This window comes from Trichoderma evansii (genome assembly GCF_050947405.1).
Source record: "Trichoderma evansii strain SZMC 28006 chromosome Unknown GGI43scaffold_12, whole genome shotgun sequence".
Taxonomy (NCBI): Eukaryota; Fungi; Ascomycota; class Sordariomycetes; order Hypocreales; family Hypocreaceae; genus Trichoderma; species Trichoderma evansii.
The window spans coordinates 731,627-753,312 of record NW_028145194.1 but is presented as its reverse complement, the minus strand read 5'-3'; the positions used below and the strand labels follow the sequence as shown (position 1 = coordinate 753,312).

The window sequence follows — 21,686 nt, the reverse complement described above, 5'->3', positions numbered from 1 at the left end:
CACTGAACCAACGGCGGCTAACCTTTAGCCCTCCACTTATTTTTCTTTCTGGAAACTGGCGAGGAACGTTTGGTGCGGCGACCGGGACCTCGGGAGAAAGGACAGGCCAAAAATAAGGCATGCTGCGGCACAGTTTCGCCTCGCACGGAGTTGATGCAGCTTGATGGAGCCGTGCTCTTTTACAGGCGTCCCATGCTTTGCTCTTCTCGCTTTTGCTGTCCGTACCTGGCTGGGCGGCCGTCGAGACGGATCCCCCCGGCTGCTTGGCAGCAGGAACTTTATCCATTGCCGTACCATTGCCTGCTGGTCAAACATGCTGGATGATTACTCAATCATGCACGGCGGCTTTTGAAACTCTCGCCTTTGCCATGCTCGCCAGAGGTTATGGAGTGCCTATTGCCCTATTCATTAAAGAAAGTTCAATGCAACGGCTAGAATTGCCTTAGTTGGGCAAGACGGCGAATGAGAGTTTGAGCGAAACTAAATCGTAGACTCTAGCGCCCTTTGGAACCGGCACGGCTCCCTACTCGACCGTGTGGCCTTGGCCAGAGCAGCTAACCCGGCATCGAGTCTGTGTGAGAGAATAATTACTCGTAAACGGTTGGCAAAGTTGCCGTTGTGCGAACGGGCGAATGGGATGAAACTATGGATGAGATTGACGTCGAATGAAATGCCGCCTGTCGACCTTGTTATGGAGCGTGGAGCAGATGCTTGTTCATCTGTGGCAGCAAGGCATGCGAACAAGCATATCAATACTGTGTCCCATTGCAGCAACAAGGACCGGCTGTCGCCGCTCCAACGATTGCGCCGAGCTGCGCCTTCTTCTTAAGCCTGGTCGATTGACTTCGATCTACAGGTACTCGTAATGCGGTACCTGTACGAGACGCCTCACATCGCCAGCAGTAGCACCAGCACCAGCATCGTTCACGACAATGTCCAAGCAGAGACAAAGCCAGCAGAGCGCTATACGAGTCTGAATAGGTCGCCACCTGCCACCGAATCAAATCTCACAAGTACCTGTCAAGTACCCACGTCGAACCATCAGGTCAGCCTTTGCCTCTGCGACTTGTTTTATGGCTTGGTGCTTGTGCTTGTGGTACCCACCGCAAGCGCCTAGACCACCCCATCTTTAATCAATCAAGACTGCCGGCCCTGCGCGCACGAAAATAGCGAGCCAGCGAGCCTCCTTCAATTGAAAGGCCCGGCATCTTATTTTCTGTTCCTGCCATTTGCTCCCGGAGAGCTCCCCCAAGCTTACAAGGATTCCGTCACTCCTCTTTTTTTTTTTCCTTTTTCTACTTCGTCCCATCCATTCCATCTTCTTCTTTTTTTATCGTCCCAGGCTATTACCATTCACAGCTCATTGGGCCTCGTCAGGTTCGACGGAATTGGTCTCGCTGCTTTTACCTTTATTTTCTCTATTTTGAGATCTAATCTCCTCGTCTTCGAAAGACATTTCTTTCTTCTTCTTTTCTCCCCATCTACTTCTTCTTAGGTCACGAGATTGCCGTTTTCGATATTTCACACACAACCCCACACACTACGCGAGACGGTCCCTGAACGTGTGTTGGAGAAGTCAGTTTTCTGTATCAAGTACTCGAGAGAGCGTGTCTCAGAAAAAAGTGAGACCGGCCCAAGGGAGCGACGAAACCTGAGCGGCCCTGCGGCTGGACGCGCAGAGTGGCGAGTGCGACTTACATCGACGGCCGGCTTGCCTTTTTTTTGTGACCTGTTACCAGATTACAGCCTTATCAAGCACCAACGTCCGACTTTGAAATTAATCATCCCGACCAGGGCCTCCTAGCCCACGTACGCTCCGAATCCTCGTGTACGGCGGCATACAAGAGCTTACAAACGGGTCATCGACGACGAACATCCAACACCTTTCTCTCGCAGAAAACCATTGGGCTCAAGCGCAGGTCGTTGGGGAAATTCTTCGCAGGCACGCACGATTACGATAATCATCTGTCACCAACGCTGCTGCACATAATCGTGGAATACTTGCACGACGACCATAGGCTATCTCGCGGCTTAGCTTTCAACGTTTCCCGCGTGGACCACGTCTATCCCGTCTCCTTTTTTTTGGCCACTCGATATCATAGTACCGCTCAACTACGTGCGCCATGACATATATTGTAAGTCGCTTCATATCTGTGTCAGAATGTCTCTGCTGCACGTCACATGCATCTCCATCCTCCTCTTCTCGCTTCCCTCTCTCGCTTCCCTGCTTAGCCTTTGCGAAATGGCCCAATGCTAGGCCATTACTCCTCTCTCATGCACCTTGCATGCAATCCCAGTCCACTATGCAGCATGTGCATATGCGCAACCCAACTCATCTTGCAAAGCTGCATTTCTATTTCTACATAGCTCTCCAATCGAATAGCGCCACATTCAACCTCCACGCAAAGGTCCCCCTTTTTAGCCTTTCTTCTTCTTTATTTTCCCATGCTATCACATTTCTCAACTTGATTGCTGGTCAATCTACTGGCTCTTCGCCTACATAAACTTCGCCCCCTTGGCGTTGTTGGCAATCGGCCGCCTGGCTTGGCCTTTTTACTAGCTCCAGATTGGAAGTGTGTGTTGGGGGCTACTGGCAGCCTCAAGTGCCGTCACTATGATCATTCTTGGACGGTAGAGAAGCGGTACACGATGTCCGTTACATGCAGACTCGGAAGTGTACATTCTCACTTGCACACACCGCTTCTGTCAGTCTGTTCCTCCTATCTACCCACATGACTTCTCTTATTGGCATCATCCATGCTGCCCGCAGCCTTACTGGAGTGAGCCGAGGGAGCACAGTTGCCTTTCAGATCCCATGTATATCTGAATGCTTGGTCCCATTGGACGAGTGTCCTAGCCTCTAGGGAAGCCAAGAACAAGGGCTGCGACACTCTTGGTCGAGGCTCATATCACACAAGCATTCCTGTGTGTCGCTGTTGTTCCGTACGCTTCTGAATTCTACTTCAAGGGGTCAAGGGACGCCCTTCCTGCGTGCAAGTGCAATTCCTCTTATCTCACTGTGGCCCTATGGTTTCATGGCAACAGCTCGTTTATTAGATTTCAACGTCATTTAGACATGTCCCTTGGGAAAAGTTGACCCATGATCCGACGACATTCCTCCTATTGCATATCATAACTCTGACGCTCTGGTTACCTATCCACGCTTCGGTCAACAAAGCTTGTGAGCGGATCATGGATATGACGCTTTTGCTGACGCTCAATGTACAGCTATGTCTGGCTCATTACTGTGACATCCATGGGCCGACTCCCTTGATGGTCACCGAAGGTCTAGCGGCAGCTTGCAGCACATGTAATGAGGGCCCAGCCGTAACAATCGACAAGCCCCCGCGCTCCGCCCCAGTCGCATCAGAATCGCAGCCTCGAACCACCTCAGCCGCACTTGCCGACGGTATTCGAGATTTGAGCATATCTCAAGATGCCCAATCTCAACGCCCAGCCCTGCGTCGATCTCCGGGCACTGGCCCCAGCGCTGCTAAAGATGGCACTGCGATGACAGGCCTCGACACACCTCCCGAAAGCCCACGACCCTTGTCTCAGCAGCCACGACGAGACTCGAGTTACCGTAGGACTTATGACGAAACTGTCACCAGAAAACAAGGCCCCTGCGACAACTGCGCTATGACGTTGCCCCGCCGACAGCAGAATGCCGCAGCAGTCGCAGAAGATGTTATTGACACGAGATCACCAACCTTGCGTACCCGTGCGCCAGCTGAGCGTGTCTTTCTTCCTGTCGACCCAGCTGCGTCGCCGCCAAATTCGCAGTCATCTAGTGATACTGATGCGGATCATGACCTTCCTAGACAGGCACGCAGTAGAAGAAACGTGTCCACTGTGAGCTCTCGGACTACGTCGTGTTCTAGCACATCCACGACTTCGGAACGCCACCCCAGTCATATTCACTACGTAGACTACACGTCTACGCATGAGCCAATTCTCGCCGAGTCCTTTTCCCTAATTCGAGCTTCATGTCTGCGAGCCCTGACATTTGAAACTCTGCCTCGAGCTCCTTCAACTATAACACCAACGTCTTCTCCCCAGCATCACAACTCTCCCTCTTTTGTAACCACCCAAAGCGCCGGGGCGGCTGCATCAGGCGGTGCCATCTTCTTCGGAGATTCTGCGACTGGATATACTACAGCCTACATTTTTCGAATTCCCGATGTCCATGCTCGAGGGCATAAACGTGTCTACGCCTTTTTGGCTCTCAGCACTCACAAAGAGAGACTTGCCATGAAATCATTCACGGGGATTTCTTCCACCTTCCGCGAGCTCGCTATTTGGATTCAAACCCTCGCCGAGGCTGAGGCAGAGCGCACTGCAGAATCGTCTCCCATCGGCAGCGTCATGCACAGCGGTGGACCGAGCAGCCATGTGGCATCATCATCCACCACTGATGCGCCGAATGTGGAGCGCAGCGGCAGCAGCTTTCTGACAGGCGGAAGTGGCTTCACCAGACGTATGGGTGGTCCTGGCGGTGTTTCCGCGCTCAAAGCTCGTGGACTTGCGGAGCTAGTTGGGCAACCAGACTTCTTCATCACTCTACACAAAAAGTTTGTGCAGTTGTTGTTCGAAGTGGGCGTGTCCCTAAATTCATAAAGGGTTTACGAACTCTTCTCCACGCCTCAATACTGAGGTTTTCTTATATTGTATTATTCTTTTCCTATAATCGTTTCTACTGATACCCGCCGAACGGCATTGCGAAACATTATTTAAGGGATAATTGGGATTTACTTGATGTACATGCCTAATATTCCTCAAAACTGTCTCACGGGGCATGATTCCATGCCCTTGAAACTGTGTTCATTGTCAGCATAGCACCGGTGTTTTGTCTATTCTTGTCTGCACGAAACGAGGCGTAATGGGTAATGGTTATGCGAGTAAGCTCGGTCATTACGGTCTAACGTCTGGGGTTCAACCCATTCTCTAATTGTCTTTTCGACCTGCATTGATTTATCCTCATTGTTTGCAATGCGGTGACTATGATACAACCACATTTTCTTCAGGCCGATGGGCCATGTGTCACTTCTTATTAGCGAGGGAAAGGATCAAGGCAAGGTGAAACAAAATAACGCATTTCTCATAGACGGAAGCCATTGGATAGGAAAAAGGGACCAGTTTGGATTACAAAAATTGTCAAAAAGAAGAGAAAAAAAAGGAGCAAAGAGCGATAGGCGCTCTTTGATGGAAGGTCTTAATGGTTTAATAGCAAATAGGCTCTACTTGATAAAATTTTATCATGGATAACATTTCAACTGAACTGATGACTGTGACTACGGTCTTTGTGATATCATGCTCATGATTGTAGTTTACCTACCTCCGCATCGTAGAATCACCAGTCCATCTTACTACTAGTAAGAATTAACCATGCCAACTGCAGCAAACGGAATTCAAGATGATACTTTTCAAATGCTAGGAATTACATTACATGCAGCCTCATGCAAGAATCTCTCCCACTGTGCGGGTGGTGATGTTATAAGTACAGCCAGGAGACATGTGGAAGTGCATTGCCGCATTGAGAAGACGACTAGATAGATTCCAACGCCGCAGGTTCATTATTAAAGACGACACCAATAGCTATCCTTTCTTTTTCTTTTATGCTATAATCCCGAATTTGCTCAACTCCCTTGTCCCCTCCGTCATTCCTTTCCCAGATACTTCCCATAGTTTGCATAAGAAGAATAGAAGAGAGAGAGAAAAAGCTATAGATGTATTTAATAGCAGCAAGTAGCCTCTCCCAGTCGTCCCATCCTATTTCGCCAGAAAAACAAGCTCTTTGATCGTCTGACAACAGCCCATGAGATGGATACAATATGATTTTTTTTATTTGTAAAAGTCGAATTTGTTATCGTCGCTGGTTCCCTTTACCTGGCTTGAATAAGCATCTTCGAGATCGGTCTGGATGATGTTGTATCGGTTCTTGCGGACTGCCCGGAGACCGGCCTCTTGCATAATGGCAGCAATGACGGCACCAGAGAGCGGGTCGTTTCGCACGATCAAGCTGTCTAGATCTACCTCGGGGGCCAGGCTCATCTTGCTAGCAATGGTGGTGAAGATGAGTCGGCGCTCGCGACGATCTCGCAGAGAGGGGAACTCAATCTTTCGATCCAGACGACCAGGACGCAGCAGGGCGGGGTCCAAGGTGTCGGCACGGTTTGTGGCCATGATGACCTTGACATTGGAGGTCTGATCGAAACCGTCCATCTGGTTGAGCAGCTCGAGCAGGATACGCTGGACTTCACGATCGGCACCAGTCTGGGCGTCGAAACGTTTTGTAGCAATGGCATCGATCTCGTCGATGAAGATGATGGCGGGTGAGTTCTCGCGCGCCATACGGAAGACGTCACGAACCATTCGGGGACCCTCTCCCAGGTATTTCTGAACGAATTCAGAGCCGACAACACGGATGAAGCTGGCAGTGGTGGAGTTGGCGACAGCCTTGACAAGCATGGTCTTGCCGGTACCAGGCGGGCCGTACAGCAGGACACCGCGAGGGGGGTCAATACCAATCTGCTTGTAAAGATCAAAGTGCGTCAGAGGCAGCTCGACGGCCTCTCGGATTTCCTGCTTCTGCATGTCCAAACCACCAACGTCGGCATATGTCACATCGGGCTTCTCATCGGCGCCAAGCATGGCAATGGAGGAGTCGGCTTCCGGGGGCAGAATGTCGACGAGGGCATTGGAATGTCTGTGCAGCGCAACGGAGGAGGAGGGTTTGAGCAATTCGCGGTCGAGGGTGGATAGAATTCGGACGACATAGTTGGAGCCTGTGCTTGACTGGACAATGCCGGTGCTAGACCGTGCATGTTAGAATGACGAGTTTCTACAGCGCAGTCCCAGTGGGAGGAAAGGTTCATTTACTTTTGATCGATGGCCTCCATAAACTGGCCAATGACGAGGGGTACGCTCTGAATACGCTTGATCTCTTCTTGAGCTCGTACTAGCTCTCGCTTCAGACTCCTAAAGGATGAAAGAGAAACAGGTTAGTGATTCGGTTTGTGTAGTATGATATGAGCGTATATTTTAAGGGGGAAACGAACCTTTGCTCATCCTTGATGTATTCCTCTTGCAGCTGGATGTATCTGAAATGCTGGTTAGCAGCTGTGATCCAAGACAGCGTTGAGGCGGCGGTCCTCTGCGGGGAGAGGCTCTGCGCGGAACGCCAGGAGAAGGGGGGGCATTACTCCAACTGCCTCTGAAGCTTCTTCAAGGTCGCATAATCATCCTCTCCATCGGTCGGTAAGCCCTCGAAGTCGTCAATGTTGGGAATCGCTGAAGGGGCGGCCTTCTTGTGAGGTGGCACCGTGGTGGCCTGGCTTTCCACAGCGACGTCTCCCATGATGTCTGCGTGTGTCGAGTGTTTTTCGTGCAATTAATTGAAGGTTATCGTAATGAAAACAAAGAGAGGGAAAGGAATAGAGGTCAAAACGATGCGGAGAGAAACGTTGAGTTGGTAGCCGGAAGACGTCGATAACTGTTAGCCAGCTACTTCGTTACGCAACCAAAGCTATCACTAACCAGGCGTCAACACAAGACGCAGCCTTTCCCAGGCTCTGCTTAGTCAACGCACGTGATATGCACGTTATCGCGATACGGAGATGTGGAGCAAGAGTACAACTGGAAAGTACCTACATCCAGTTCAGCAGCTGTTGCCAAGACAAAGACGCGCTAAGCCAAATCCGGCACCAGTTGGCTGCCAACGGGGCATGCCTGGAGCTCCGCCCGATGCGGAACCTTGAATCTTAGTGCTTGCATTTGATGCCTAAAAACAGCTTCGAGGAGGGTGTCTCAAGCTGTTTAGTGGTCTCTGGCAGGGCCGTTCAGCGCGCTTCAGCACACTTCACACACACTTCAGCACAGCTGGCCACGGTGAAGTCCCCTCCAGGAGCACAGCCCAGCCAGCCTTAGGCGATCAGCCCCTCTCCGATTGGATCCAGTGCACGGCGCCATGGAGACTGCAGCCCCATCCCGACCCTTGTCCGCTGCTGGGCCTCGAGGTCGCCGCTACCTGCCGCTGCTAACGCCCAGTGCCAGCAGTGACAGCCAGTGCTAATGCCGCGCAGGTACCGGTGCCCAGCGCCTTGACGCCCGCTGGGCATCACGGGTTGGCATGATGGGGCATTGATGTCAAAGACCCAGCCAGATCTGAATCAGGCCTGTGACAGCACTGTACGGAGGTACTGGCTACTTGCCGCACCATGACGGGAGTTGCGCGACTGGAGAGTCATGCCGGCATCGCACGATGTATGGGGTACTTGCTCTGGCTGCCTGGCAACTTCAAACTGTTTGCTCCATGGAGGTACAGATAGATAGGATCAATGCATGTCCTGCCGTGCTTTGTCTGCCCTTGGCGTCTCTTCGATAGGCATTATTCACCCCATGCATGTCCTGCAAGTGGCCAGCACTGCTACAGTACCGCTACAGTACATGCTGGACGGGCCTCCATGGCGCCAGAGTCGCAGCACAGCGAGCCGCAGGATGATCCCGGGCCAAGTCCCGTCCAGTCACCTTGGTCGGTCGAGTTATCGCCAATACAAGGTTTCCGCTACTAGGGAGCAGACGCCCTTAGTGCTCGTACCTGGTACGAAGCCACCCTATTGAGCTGTTTCCTGCCCAGTGCCGTTTTACTGGAGCAGCGTCAAGTACCGAGTACTGCTGGCTATCGGCAAGGCGAATGAGGTACTCCGTAGGCCGGACTGTCTTGCAACTCATTCTCCATGCTCATCTCGCCTACTTGGACCTGCTCGTCACACTTTCATCTTTTGGCCTCACCTCACACCACATCCCGCAACGCTTCGCCGGCTCTCTCACGCTCTTCACAGGCCGCTGTCGGCATTTCTCTCCGCATCAGCCTTCAATAGTCTTCCCAACCTTTTTGCCCGGCTTTTGTTTACTGCCCTTGTGCCGACTCGCATCTTCATCTCTCTCCTGTGCCGACTCGCCTCTTTTGCGTCATTCACGATCCTTGCGTGATCAGCGCCTCCATTTGCCTTGCCTCTGCCACGGGCTGGTCTGGACAGCTTCTGCCTCGACTCCAAGCATGTCTTCATCAATCAACATCCCGGCGGCCAGATACAGCGTCTCTTCGGAGACGGCCGGCAGCTCGTCAGACTGCTCATACTCCAGCTCGCCATCGACCTCGAGCCCCTCCGCCTCCCCCAAGGGCAAGGAAAAGGCCACGGCACTGGGCAGTCGTCGTCCCAGCCTGCTGAGTACGTTTACCTCTGAATCTAATCTTTTGGCTGCGGATCATGGCCGGTGAGGGAGCTGCCAGTCGGCACAGCCCAATGAGCCGTGTGGTCCGCCTTGTGTTCCACCCGTTTGCTGACCACGTTGTACAGGCACGGCCCTTTCCAAGCAAGAGTGCACCGTTATCAACATTGGAGCACCAGATGGCCCTCCCCGACTCGTACGTGCCCCTCTCCTCTACACTAGCCTTGTCATGATGACCGTTGCTCATGCTGACCATATATTAGATTTCGTACTTATCCTCGGGCCAGGGCTTCATGTGGAATCCTGGTATGTTTCTTTATCTTGCACCGTGGGGGTTTGAGAGAAGTGGTAATACGGTGGCTAACTCAGCTTCCTTTTCTAGAAATCTTCCTTCCCTCCTACGTCGACTGCTACTACGTCCCTTTGGAGAATAGACGAGATCCCGTACACGAGATCCACCTGACCGATGAGGAGATAAAGAATATGTTTCCAGAGTAAACATACAACACTGCCTTTATCGTCACGCATCATACGCTTTTTCTTTCTCGCTTCCTTCGGGACCCTGAATTATCTAGATACCTTTTTTTTTCCTCATGAGATGCTTGCTTGGCTTTGTTGTATTCATCAGTGTCGGTCGGTACCCGACGGCGTCTGACGGCTTTGGGATTTGTTGAATGTTTGGCCTCTTGGTTTTTATTGGAGTGTATATTCCTGGCAGGAAGTACGGCTGCGGTGGCTTTGCGTGGAGTATGGATGACCACTCTGGTTTTTATTTCTTTTGGAGGACAGTCCTTGCAGGGCTGCCCGGCGTTTATATTCAAGTTTGGGCGAAGTGTATTGCGGTACTTATTCTGGTCTTTCGTTGTATTTGTTCGGTATTTTACAGGTTATTGGTTCCTAGCATCCCGCCGGATCGGCAGCTGAGGAAACTCTTTGAGATTTGGACTTTGTTTGGCAATCAAGGCACTGGGTTATTAGGTAATTAGGTAGATAGGTAAATTTCTACTCTTGTATCCTTTTGTATGCCTATTGTATGTTGTATTGTGTCTTGTGTATCATGCATCGTATAAGGTGTTTGTCTTATATGCTACTTGGATGATCATCTCCGACTTGTAAGACTGGGGATTGCGCCCTGCTGTGCTTACTACCTGCAACTAAACAGCTGGAAGCTGCATATGCATACAGATATTCTCGCTTCAAAAGATTCTTACTTCACTATGCACTGCGCATTATGTCCTCGCTTGATTGGTGCTCCCTCCTGGCATCGTATGGTATGCTTCATGTAGGCTTCTGTTAGCACTCCCTAACGTTCAGTTGGGTGGTGAAACCCAATCTAGGCCAGCAGGTTTAAGCAATGGGGCTGCCCCGCATGCGGCTGTGGGGATGAGTGCCACAAATATCCCCTCCTTGTACCGCTAAAGTCCGAGGTACTTGCTGGTCTAGGACTGTTACCCCACAGATCGATCAATTTAGCTTGCTCAGAGCTGGCTGCCTATGGTTTCTAAGGGGGGGGCAAGGTACCTGCAACTTGGCTAAGAGCTCAGTGGTACCCGCACATGCTGTGCGGGAATGCGGACCCCGAATTCTAGCTACTACTACTAGACCTACTAGCTTGTGTTTTAGGGGCCTCACCGAGCTGAGGAGGTGAGTGGTATTAGCTGGAGCTGAGAAGGAGGATATTCTTTCGCGTTTGGTTAGAACTAAGCTCTCTGGAGTATTTATACTTTTTGTCTTTTTAAAAAAAGAAATTATAGTTACAACCTGCTAAAGTACAAGTGCAATGTCCGTAGGGTCCGTATTTAGCCGTGCATCACACATGCTTGCATGCGCACGCATTCGAAGAGGAGTACAAGCTACCCCAGTGCGCCTTGCGACGAAGCAGCTGAGACATTGCTGCGGTTAAATGGTTGATGGAATGTGAAACTTTGTGTAGGTGGGCAGGTGCTGTGATGAGCAGTGCTTAATTAGGCTGAAGTAGAGCTGCCTGGTAAGGATGATTGAAGAGAATGTAGAGTGCTGCCTTTTAGGCATTCGTCCTGTTGATCATGCAGATACTTGCATGCATAGGAGAGGCCAAAAACATTTACCAGCGTACTTGGAATGTTTACCGATATAGTTAGCGGTACCTTGTTTGCCGCATACAAGAATAGTAGTGTGGGAGTATAGGTGTGGAATTGGTGAGGAGCTGATACCTTGATGGCCCCGGTGACTTGGGAGCTCCTTATATGGATATGATATTGGAAGTTATCTGTATCAATCCCATTTAGTCTAGTACATCTAACGATCTGCTTTGTACGACTGATAACATATATCCCGAAAGCCGCTGTGGAAGAAAGAAGGACGTTCTTCCACCTATTATACTATGTGACGTCTGCACCAAATGCCAAATAAATGCAACCCAATGTTCATTTCTATGCATTTACCTATAATCCATAAAGAATCCTGCACTGTCTTTATGATGAATTCCTTGCAAGAGTCTTTTTCATCAACAATAGTATCTTTGGCACTTCAGCTTTTTGGGATGAAAGTCGCATGAAATGCCATGCCCCACCCCCCACCAAAGATGGCACTGCCAACAGAAGTACTAGCACCACCGACGTAATGCGCTTCCTTTTTTTGACCATTTTCTTTCCAATTCATCCCACCAACGCGACACCGCATCGCGTTTTGCGCCGCCACGATATCGCCTTTTTTTGTTTTTGATTTGCGCAACCTCATTCTTCTTTTCTTCTTTCGCTGGCCATTTCCTCCTCCTCCTGTTCTTCTTCTTAATACCAATCGCAAAGATCTCGACAAAGCGCAATCGGATGCATCTCTGGACGAGCAGCCATCTTCCAATGGTCGTATAGCAAACAGATCACCAGCGAACGAAAAGCGAACGAAGAGCCAACAAAGAGCAAAGAAAAGGATTTATTTAAAAGAGCCTTGCATATAGCCGTTGTACATACATCGCTGCCAGCACATGGATTCCGACTCCGCCCAGCGCAAGATCGAGCTGCAAAGCCCCGATGATCTCGCCTACCTCATCACAAACGTGCGCAACGCGGCAATCGAGCACCTCAATGAAGCGTTTCCGCCAGTCGAGGGTGCAGATGGAGGGGAGGATGAGCTGCGCAACCAGATTGAATTGCTCGTAAATGAGGTAAAAAATACAATTTTACAATACAATTGCCTCCTTTCTCGTAGATGAAAGACAGGGTAGAAAAGAAAGATGGCTAACCTGTGGGCAAATTTCATAAAAACAGTACATCAACAAAACCTTTTCCCTCGCCGCTCCCAACCTCACCATCAATGGCCTCCCCGTCGCGCCCGAATCCTTTGTCGGCACCGCTGTCCCCGCGCCAAACACCGTCTACGAGCCCTTCGACGCCCGCAAGCGCCGCCAGGTCGCCGACCTCATCACCCAGGAGGAGAAGCTGCTCGAGGACGTCGCCGCGCTCAAGCGCTCCGTGCCCGCCAAGGTGGCCGCCGACCACACCGAGCGCATCCGCGCGGCTATACGGCAGGACGAAGAGGATCTCCGCGAGCGGGTCGCCAAGGACGCTTCGGCAGCAGCAGCGGCGGAGGCTGACGAGGCCGGGACGACAACCGGAGCTGGGAGAGGTCCACCGCTGGCTGCGCGGCTGCAGAGACAGGAGGGCGTCGAGGAGGGCTTCAAGAGTGCGGTTCAGGGGCTGAACCGGCTCAAGAGGGACATGCCGGCTGTTGTAGCCAAGATGGAGAGGGCCAGAGTGGCAGGCGAATACGTCGTATCCAAAGGGCGGTGATGAAAGAACAAGGCAGCGGTGTTAGGCGATCATTTTTTGTGGCGGAGAGGCGCATATGCATCAGTGCTTTTGGTGTTTTTGGGGACTCTCGTATCGGTGGTGCTGCTGCCCCCCATGTGGTTCGGTTCCGGTATTTGATTCGGGCATTTTTTCTGCCAGCTGCTTGCTTAGCTCCCGACCAATATTGCGGGATGCTACCGGGGGGTGCTGTTCTTTTGTTGGCATTCAGGCGTCAAGGGCACGGCGATCAAGTTTACGACTACGGAGTACTATTGCGATTTACATTTTGAGATTCATCTTTGTTTTGGCTTCTCTGTGGTTTTCATGGAATATGTTGGAGAGGTCTAGAATATCTTTGTGTTCTTTATTTTTATCCCCTATCAAGAAGACGGAGATTACATTGCGTAAGCAGACACTATTTACTATAGAGATGGGGCGGGATCTAGAACAAATCTTTTCAATAGGGGCTGCCTTATTCGGCACCCGTCCGGTATAAACGAACTGGCAAGCAATAGATCTCACAAGGCTTAGAACCATGGACGGAAAAATGTTTAGGCAAGGCGGCCTCTTCTCTGACAATTCCAAACATCAAAACCCCCCTAACATGTGTGTATACGAAAGTCTGGCTATCCCTGTAAACGATGTAAAAGAGCTAGCTTTCTCTGCTCCATCCCTTGTGTATCCCTCTTCCCTCTCCAGTCTAAATAATCCAGCTTCCCACTTTAACCCAATGTAATAATTTTTTGAAGAGCTCTTCTCTTCTTCTGCTCCGACAGGTCTTGATTAAAAAAAAAAAAGACAGAAATGAGCATCCAGAAGACCTTCTTCGTAGTGATATTCCTCTTCCCACCATACACCAAACCAAAACACAGACAAAATCACAGCTATCCCGTTTAAGCCGCAGCAGGTGCCGCGTCAGTGGCGACCTCCTCAGCAGCAACGGGGGCAGGGGCAGGGGCACTGCCGGCCTTCTGCTCCCACTTGGCGGGTCTAGCCCACTGGGGGTCGTGCCATGGGCCGGCGTCGCTGTTCTCGCAGCCTCCGGCACATTCGCAGGTACCGCCAAACGCCTTGGGGATGTTCTCGGCAGGGACGTGCTTCAACAGCTCGCTCTGGTAGCTGCTTCCAAGGATGTTGATCTTCTTGACGGTGACGGGGTCCAGCCAGCCCTTGACAACGCTCCAGACGGTAGAGAAGCCCCAGGGAGCATTGATCAGGAACAGCTTGCCCAGACGCTCGGGGTAGTAGTTCTGGGAAATGACAGACGCCTGCTTGACGTATGAGTAGACCTGGGGGACCTTGGTGAGGGTGACACCCTTGAGATCCATGATGGTGCAGCAGGTCTCGAGGAGGTGGCCAGCCTTGCGGGAGCAGGCAGGCAGACGCGGGTCAGCCACGCGCTCATACTCGACAGCAAGGTTGGTAAGCATGCGCTCAGCAGTCGAGATCTTGTACATGGCCGTCAGGTCAATGCCACCAAGGGTCTCGATGTAGACGGGGCGACCATCCTAATCCCAAGCTGTTAGTTTTTACATATAGACGAACTCGCGCGAACAGTCTTACGTTATCAATCTTGTGATAGAACTGCTTGTAGTATTTAGAGATCTCAGGCTTCTCGGGGTAGTCCCAGGTGGGAAGAATCTCGTCGAGCTTGGTCTCCGTGCGCCACTTCTCGGTGTCGAGGAACCTATAGCATAGCGGTCAGAATTGGGAACCCAAGCCAGGGTTGAGCCAGGGGAACTTACATCTGCTTGGCAAGCTCAACGTCGAACTTTCGTGCTCGGAGGAATCGCAGCTACAGTCATCGAATGTTAAACGCTGTCCTATCCCATGATTGTTCTCCCGTCTTCTGTCTTCTCTTCACCGCGTCGTCGAAGCCCGACTCAGCGCCATCTAAGCTTAGGAAATCATACCAGAGTCAGTGAATCCAGGCGCTCGGTGACACCCTCGGCCTCGAGCAGCATGCGCAGCTGGTGAATCTTGGCCTGCTGTTCGGGAGTGATGTTTCCGGAGTGGCCCTCAAGAGGCTCGGCAGCCTCAATGGGGTAGTCATAGTTGTCATATTTCTCGCTGAGCTCTATGGACGCCATGGTGGGGGATATTTAGGTATGAGGGGTTAGGAAGAAGGCGAAGGGGCTGTTAGGAAGAATAGAGAGAAGAGGGGAGGAAAAGAGAAGAGTTCTGGAAGCCCAAAGAGCGGATGCAAAATTATATAAAAAGGGGAGCGCGCGCTGGAGGCCCTGGAGGAGGTTGAAGGAGAATCCCTGGCTGGATGGGGTTGGCAACGTAACTTGTAATTACCACCAAATACGGCGTGGCGGTATAATAATGGTAGCCACGGGTACTTTGGCCTACGATGGTGGGGCTCTTTTCTCGTCATGGCGGCAAGGCGGTGTCTGGATGGGGCGTAGCGCAGGTGGCGGGCCTCAGCACCAGCACAGCTGGCAACCCGGGCGCAGGATGCGGTGCATGTGATGAGTCACATGGCGATAGCAGATCTTATCGTCGGTGAAATCGTCTTCATGCCTCGCTGCATATAGACGAAGCAAGCTCAACGTACAGAAAAGAAGAAAAAGAAACGGCCTTTTTTTCTTTTCCATGGCGAGCAGCAGCTGCAGCCGCCGCCGTCGACTTCCACCATGAGGAGCCCCTCGCTGCGCATCACCACCAACCTCGTCGCCCGTCACATCCACAGCTCCAGCATCGTGGCTGCTGTGCCTCGTCCCCGCCGCTCATTTCATCTCACCACATCTGCCAGCCTACCCCGGAAGCGCAACTTTTTCACATCAAACCCATATCTGTCGTCACAGACTAGCGATGGCGGCGAAGCTTCTTCTCGCGGCGGCGAGCAGCAATCTGGCACTGCTAGCAGCTCCAATGCCTCCTCTCCGGTAGCAAAACGAAAACCGACTCGAGCCACGCCGACCAAAAACTCCCTCCGTCGAGTCGCCATCATCGCCCAGCAGCCGAAGCGGGGTAGCAGTGAGCATGGCAAACTCGGATTGGAGGCTGCAGAGGCCGATCCGTCTAATATGATCAGCGCAACGTGCATTGCTGAGGCCTTTAACATGCCCGTTGTTCTGGAGATCTTGTCGTCGCATGGCTTCGCAATTGATCCCGACGGCACCAGCTTCGACGCCTCAGAGGTTGTCCATGCAAGGGGCGTCAATGGCGGGGATATTTTCGTATTCCCCTCCGGCACAATTGTGACATGGTCGCTGCCCCCCGACGTTGTTACGAAGCAGATACTGCGAGCAGCGGAGGAGCCTCACCCTGAAAAGCTGCGAGAGGTTGAGGATCTCGAGTTCACAACCGACAATGGCCGCGAGACGAGCACGCTGAAAGGCGATCTTGTCGTACTGGGCACCCGCAAGGAGCACAAAGAAGGCGACTTTCTCGACACGACGCTGGCCAAGATTGCCTTTTCATCTGGCCTCGCCCGCAGCACCAAACTGGCTGTCCTCGAGGCTGCACTGACGTCCTACTTCGAGAGCACACGGAACATCCCGGCCCTGCTCTCCCAGGGTGCCGGTGTCCCACTTAGCCGGAAATTCATCCTGCAAAAGACCGGCGAGCTGCTCAGCCTCCGCGCAAAGCTCAACCACTATTCGGAGCTGACGGATAACCTTCCGGACCTCTTCTGGGACAGCCGGTCTGAGCTAGGGCTAGAGGGTTACTATGACCAGGTTGGCCGCGCACTCGACGTCAACGTGCGCATCCGTGCACTAAACCAGAAGATGGATTACGCACAGGAGATTGCTACCGTTTTACGCGAAATGTCTAGCGAGCAACATGGCACTCGGCTAGAATGGATTATTATTGTCCTAATTTTCGTCGAGGTCATCTTTGAGCTTAGGAGGATAGTCATTGAGTACATCGAGAAGGCGGAGGCTACCAGGGAGCCAGATACTGAGATATAACAGCTTTCTCACGCCACTTTTATTTTTCCCATTACACCCGTAGATCACTCGTAGATCACTCTCCTCCACTAACCCCCCTGTTTCAACCTCCCTATCTTCCTTTGTACCACTACTCTACTACTTGTATGCGAAACTCGCACATCATATTATACGATATTTGAAATGACGACGATCTGAAAGGGGGGTGAGACACCTTAAAAAAGGGAAATAGACGGAACGATATGATACGATACCCCTCAATTCTGTATAAATAATTTCATTTATACTGCACAATTACTTGAATCTCCACCATACAACATATAAGATTAACAAAAAAAAAATAAAGAAAACTTCATTTTTTTACCTTTATACAACCACGAAAAAACTTTAAAAGCAAAATATTCATCCCATACCACAAGCATTTTCACGTTTGCTCGCGTATTGAAAATAAAGTCAAGAAAAAGAGAAAAAAAAAAGGCCCTCCTATCTGGCGTCTATTGAACTCCAATATTTGTCCAACGGTATTTCATACACTACAAAGTAACAATAACAGAATCCCAATCAATACCTTTCCCTTAGCCGCTTTTTGTGTGTGCATTCTATGCACACAATCCAAAAACCCTTTTCTTGTCAGCTCCTCTTGGCCTTTACCCTCTTCGTCGCAGAGTTCCTCTGAAACCCTCTCACGTCGCAGTCCCCGCAGAAAATAATAATAATAAGGTGTCTGTCCAGAAGCTTATTCGTGCTTCTGACTATTAGTTAATTGTTTCCCAAGCCTATACCTATGCAAGCATATCGACCATTTCACTAAACTTCAAAAGGGAGAAAAAAAAGGGTAGTGATGGGTCCATACTGCAGTCACCAGGGCCCGTTTTGTCATGTCCCCATCATGCGTTCATGCCCCTTCACGGCCGCATCTTGCACCTCTGTCTCCATATCTCCTACCTCCCAAACAAACAAACAAAAGGTATCGGAAATAGTCATCCCTTCTCCCATATCAACACCCCGTATTCCTCTACCCCGTAAAAAGTTTTGGGGGCAAGTCTTGCATTATCGTCTTCGAAAGCGTGTAATCATTCTCTCAAGTTAATTTTGTGCCGAAACTCCTTTATACGAACCCTAAGCCCTCTTAACGCCTTTTCAACAACGCCATAAAAGTGTTGCTACTCACAAAAGCGTAACTACCCTCCCATTTCCGTGACATTCGTTTTATGAGTTTACCTAAACTATGAAGTCGGCTTGCGTTGCAGAGTAGGGATGACGGGGACAGGGACTGGAGTCACCTTGTAAGGTACATGGCTCGTTCCTGGTGTCCCATTCACGCCACCAGGTTTTGAAGGGGTGGGGGACTGCGGTTTGTTCTGATTCGCCATGTTCGCTCGGATAGCTGCGATTCGACTAGCATCAATATTGACCCCCAAGCCCATGCCTGATAAGCCCGATGTACCCGTTTGTGAGAGCCTATCCGCAAACATGGCCGATCTCTCCTGGGCCGCGACACGAGCCTTGGCTTGGTCTAATATCCGCTGCTGCTGGGCTTCCGGGATGACTGTGTGGTATCCAGTCAACCCGGGGCTCTGGCTATGGCTCCCCGTTTGAGATGAGCCACTAGGAAATCGATTCATTTGGCTTGCCATAGTCGGAGTTGGTGCTGAATAACCCTGGTTTTGTGGCACAGCAGGCGACGGACTGAATGTTTGCCGGGCTCCCACTTGGGGAGACATGGTTCTGGCTGGGATTGCGGCCGGACTATTAGTGTACGTCCCGTAGTTTGCAGGCGCCTGCGGCGTTCCCGGCTGGTGCTGGTAGCCTTGTTGGAAGTTGTAGCGGGCGTTTGGGACGCCTTGTTGCGGCATTTGCCCATAGTTTGGCCTCTGTTGGGTTGCGTATTGTTGCGGCAGGCTTTGGTGGCCGTATGGAGTTTGGGCTTTGGCAAGCTGGGTGGCATACTGGTTCGGATAGCCATTGGTGCGAGTGTATTGATTCGGTTGGGGAGGCCTTTGCTGAGGAGGAGCTGGTGGCCCCAAGTTGCGTGGCTGCTGATAGTTGGGAGCTGGTGTAGGACGGTAGAACTGCTGAGGCTGAGGCGGAGGCCGAGCGGGTGCGCCATATTGGTTTGCCGCCGCTGCATACTGGTTAGGATATGGTACAGCGGAAACACTGGGTGTACGCTGCGGCTGTCTGGCATTGGCTTGCGCTGCCTGAGCAGCTTGCTGCTGCGCCTTAAGTCGGGCTTGCGCGCTCGCCTCATCCTCATCCATAGTACCATTATATTGGTCAGTGCGAACCATAATCTTGGTGCTAATTAGGAGGTCATCAAGCTGGTCACCGTTCAGCTTAGCCACTGCGTACGGCGGCAACGTCTTGATGATGAGCGCCAATTGGGCCTTGAGCATCAGGTAGGTGGCCTGTTCCTCTTCCGAGGGCTGGGGTCCAGCATTGGCCAGCATGTCTCCATTGATAGGGTCGCTTGACTGGCGGTTTTGCGAATTGGGCAATGTCAGGTTGCGAATGCGCTGGTAAGAGGCCAGCGTCTCGATTAAATCGCTGACCTCTTCGAGGATTTCATCGACCTCCTTGTCCTGGTCATTGTGCTTGGATCCCATAACGTCCTCTAATGAAGGGTCGACAACTGTCTCATCCCAGCTATCAATGGCTTCTTGCACTGCGGTTTCATCTAATTCTATTGGCTGCGTGGGGTCGACGGGTTCCGCCTCTTGGAGGTCGCCATAGTATTCCACTTCAATCATTCGCTGGAAGCTCTGCTTGCCACTGCGCTGCCACCAAATCCGGCCAGCAACGCTAGACGGCACTACTGCAGCAGTATCATCTTTGCATGGCGCAAATGTGGAAAAAGCCCCTCGGAAGAGGGTCTCCATTTCAGACATTTCTAGCTCGGAAAGTGAGGGCTTCCGGCCTGCAAGACTCTGTGCGCGCTCATGCTGCTTTGTCTTTGTCTGCCATGAAGGCGTCGCTTGACTGTAATCTAGATAATAGCCAGTAGACAATTTTGTGTTGAAATACGAGTTGCCCCGGTACCTGGAGCTGTCGGTCAAGTGCGGATGATAAAAGTCTAAGCGATTTCCCTTGGCTTGTGTCTTTGGCTGTTTGGGCGGCTGAAGAGGCGGAAGGGGACGCGGCGGAGCAAATAGCTCGCCGAGAGTTTGCGTTCGGTCTTGAGGGTTGGAGGGGATAACTCGGGTGATGGATACGCCAGGCGGGAGGCTTAGGTCAGACAAATCGACATCTTTGGACAGCGGTAAACTAGAAAACAAGCGCCTTTCTTGAGGCGCATAGCCGACCAGCGATAAAACCATTTCACTCTTTTCGGAGGCAGTATGCACCTCGACTTCTCCGTTTGTAGGCTCTTGTCGCGTGTTGGGATACGCTTTTTCGCGGCGGATTAGATCCATGGCTCTGTTTCGGAATTCATTGATCTGCGCGGCCCTTTTCAGGGTAACGGCTCTTGCACCAGAATCCGAAGGTCCCAAGTCCATTTCAGACAGTGAGGCCTTGACGGCAGAAGCGAGGTCTGCTGCGATGGCATCGAGGGAGGTGTATGCGTCGGCAGCCACTTTGTCGGCGATGCTCAGCTTCATTGGCGGCTCAGCCGATTTCTGGCGCTTTGCATGGGGTTCATCTTCTGATTCCGGCTCTGGCGCCGATAGTGGGCGACCGAGGATCGAGGGTCCGATGTCAAAACTGGTGTTGATGGTCAGCTTGCATCCTCTCTAGCTCTTTCAAAAAAACGCTGGGGACATGATTGTTTAAATGACGAAATTCCGTGGCAGCGGAACAGAAAATGAGAGAAAAAAGAAAGAAAGAAAAAAAAGAACCGCGGCGTGGCTCCCGGTTAATGCAATCGTACCTCCGCAAAACCTCGACGAAGGCCTTGACGAGCTCTGTGCTCTTTGTCGTGTCCTCTTCGGGCTCCTGTGTCTTGCTGTCGTCTTCGCTTTGCTGCTCGACCTTGTTATCCACATCCATCTCATCGCCGCCGTCCTCGGCCTGGTCGCCATTGTCGCTGTCGCGCTTTCGCTTCCCGGACGCCGCAACAACATGTCCATTCTCGCTGACATCGCCATCGGGTATCTTGACGCCATTAGCATCTTCGGGCGTTGGCTGCGCCATTTTGGCTCGATGCCTCTGTCAGTCGTCGAGGTGCTGGCCGCGCCCCGTCGCGATACGCGGTAGTAGAAGGGCTGACTTTGGTGCGACTCCAAAACCTTTTCATCAAGGCCGCGCGGGCAGAGCGTCTACATCCAACAAACGTGGTGCAATGAAACGCCGCGCCTGCAAATCGCCTCGAACAGCAGCCAGAGACGATAATAACGAAATTTCCGCAGATTTCCAGGCGGCTGCAGGATGGAATGCCGTTGTTGAGCCAGCTGAGGAAGAATGTGTCCTGGATCGCCAAGTACTTTCCCTGGACCCAGGATTGCGCTAAGGCCCTCGCGGGAAAAGTCTAAAATTGCCTGCACGTGATTTCCTCTCTCTGATGCTGCGAGAGCGCTGCCAGCCCGCCGTGGCTCCGCTAAAAGAGCCGTGCTTGCAGCCCGTTAGTGGTGCTTCGTACTAGTGGGTGCTTAAGCTCCAACGTTTTATACCTCCAGATCGATCTCATTGTATTGCCATTAAGAATACTAGCCTTCCATTGTATGCATGTTCACTTAATGAATGCACGCAGTAGTATTTATTGAATGGACAATAATTACGCTGTTTCTCATCTATAAAAATAGTACAATACACACAAGACCACATGAGAAGCTTACAGTACGGACTTTCTCCA

The 21,686-nt window shown here is 51.6% G+C and overlaps 7 protein-coding genes across 7 annotated transcripts; 4 read left to right on the top strand and 3 right to left on the bottom strand.

Moving 5' to 3' along the window:
* Window positions 1–2,848: 2,848 nt before the first annotated feature.
* On the top strand, window positions 2,849–4,823 carry GGI43DRAFT_75140 (vesicle coat protein). Its single transcript, XM_083210240.1, has one exon. The coding sequence runs from the start codon at window positions 3,193–3,195 to the stop codon at window positions 4,615–4,617; it is 1,425 nt and encodes a 474-aa protein (XP_083059917.1). The 5' UTR covers window positions 2,849–3,192; the 3' UTR covers window positions 4,618–4,823.
* Window positions 4,824–5,244: 421 nt separating this feature from the next.
* GGI43DRAFT_407490 (proteasome regulatory particle base subunit RPT3) lies at window positions 5,245–7,599 on the bottom strand. Its single transcript, XM_083206233.1, has 4 exons — window positions 7,203–7,599; window positions 7,059–7,100; window positions 6,880–6,978; window positions 5,245–6,811 (listed from the first exon to the last, which is right to left on the bottom strand). The coding sequence occupies exons 1-4, from the start codon at window positions 7,355–7,357 to the stop codon at window positions 5,842–5,844; spliced, it is 1,266 nt and encodes a 421-aa protein (XP_083059916.1). The 5' UTR covers window positions 7,358–7,599; the 3' UTR covers window positions 5,245–5,841.
* A 774-nt stretch (window positions 7,600–8,373) lies between these two features.
* Window positions 8,374–10,254, top strand: GGI43DRAFT_407488 (uncharacterized protein). Its single transcript, XM_083206232.1, has 4 exons — window positions 8,374–9,230; window positions 9,360–9,427; window positions 9,495–9,537; window positions 9,614–10,254. Exons 1-4 carry the CDS (start codon window positions 8,693–8,695, stop codon window positions 9,727–9,729), a joined length of 765 nt encoding a protein of 254 aa, XP_083059915.1. The 5' UTR covers window positions 8,374–8,692; the 3' UTR covers window positions 9,730–10,254.
* A 1,817-nt stretch (window positions 10,255–12,071) lies between these two features.
* Window positions 12,072–13,138, top strand: GGI43DRAFT_74994 (uncharacterized protein). Its single transcript, XM_083210239.1, has 2 exons — window positions 12,072–12,373; window positions 12,477–13,138. The coding sequence occupies exons 1-2, from the start codon at window positions 12,194–12,196 to the stop codon at window positions 12,996–12,998; spliced, it is 702 nt and encodes a 233-aa protein (XP_083059914.1). The 5' UTR covers window positions 12,072–12,193; the 3' UTR covers window positions 12,999–13,138.
* Window positions 13,139–13,774: 636 nt separating this feature from the next.
* Window positions 13,775–15,372, bottom strand: GGI43DRAFT_407484 (CRAL-TRIO domain-containing protein). The gene is made up of 4 exons (XM_083206231.1): window positions 14,912–15,372; window positions 14,744–14,793; window positions 14,562–14,685; window positions 13,775–14,506 (listed from the first exon to the last, which is right to left on the bottom strand). The coding sequence occupies exons 1-4, from the start codon at window positions 15,086–15,088 to the stop codon at window positions 13,892–13,894; spliced, it is 966 nt and encodes a 321-aa protein (XP_083059913.1). The 5' UTR covers window positions 15,089–15,372; the 3' UTR covers window positions 13,775–13,891.
* Window positions 15,373–15,527: 155 nt separating this feature from the next.
* On the top strand, window positions 15,528–17,328 carry GGI43DRAFT_74940 (RMD1 family protein). Its single transcript, XM_083210237.1, has one exon. The coding sequence runs from the start codon at window positions 15,638–15,640 to the stop codon at window positions 16,916–16,918; it is 1,281 nt and encodes a 426-aa protein (XP_083059912.1). The 5' UTR covers window positions 15,528–15,637; the 3' UTR covers window positions 16,919–17,328.
* Window positions 17,329–18,046: 718 nt separating this feature from the next.
* GGI43DRAFT_74946 (uncharacterized protein) lies at window positions 18,047–21,419 on the bottom strand. Its single transcript, XM_083210238.1, has 3 exons — window positions 20,766–21,419; window positions 18,181–20,599; window positions 18,047–18,118 (listed from the first exon to the last, which is right to left on the bottom strand). Exons 1-3 carry the CDS (start codon window positions 21,026–21,028, stop codon window positions 18,107–18,109), a joined length of 2,694 nt encoding a protein of 897 aa, XP_083059911.1. The 5' UTR covers window positions 21,029–21,419; the 3' UTR covers window positions 18,047–18,106.
* Window positions 21,420–21,686: the final 267 nt, after the last annotated feature.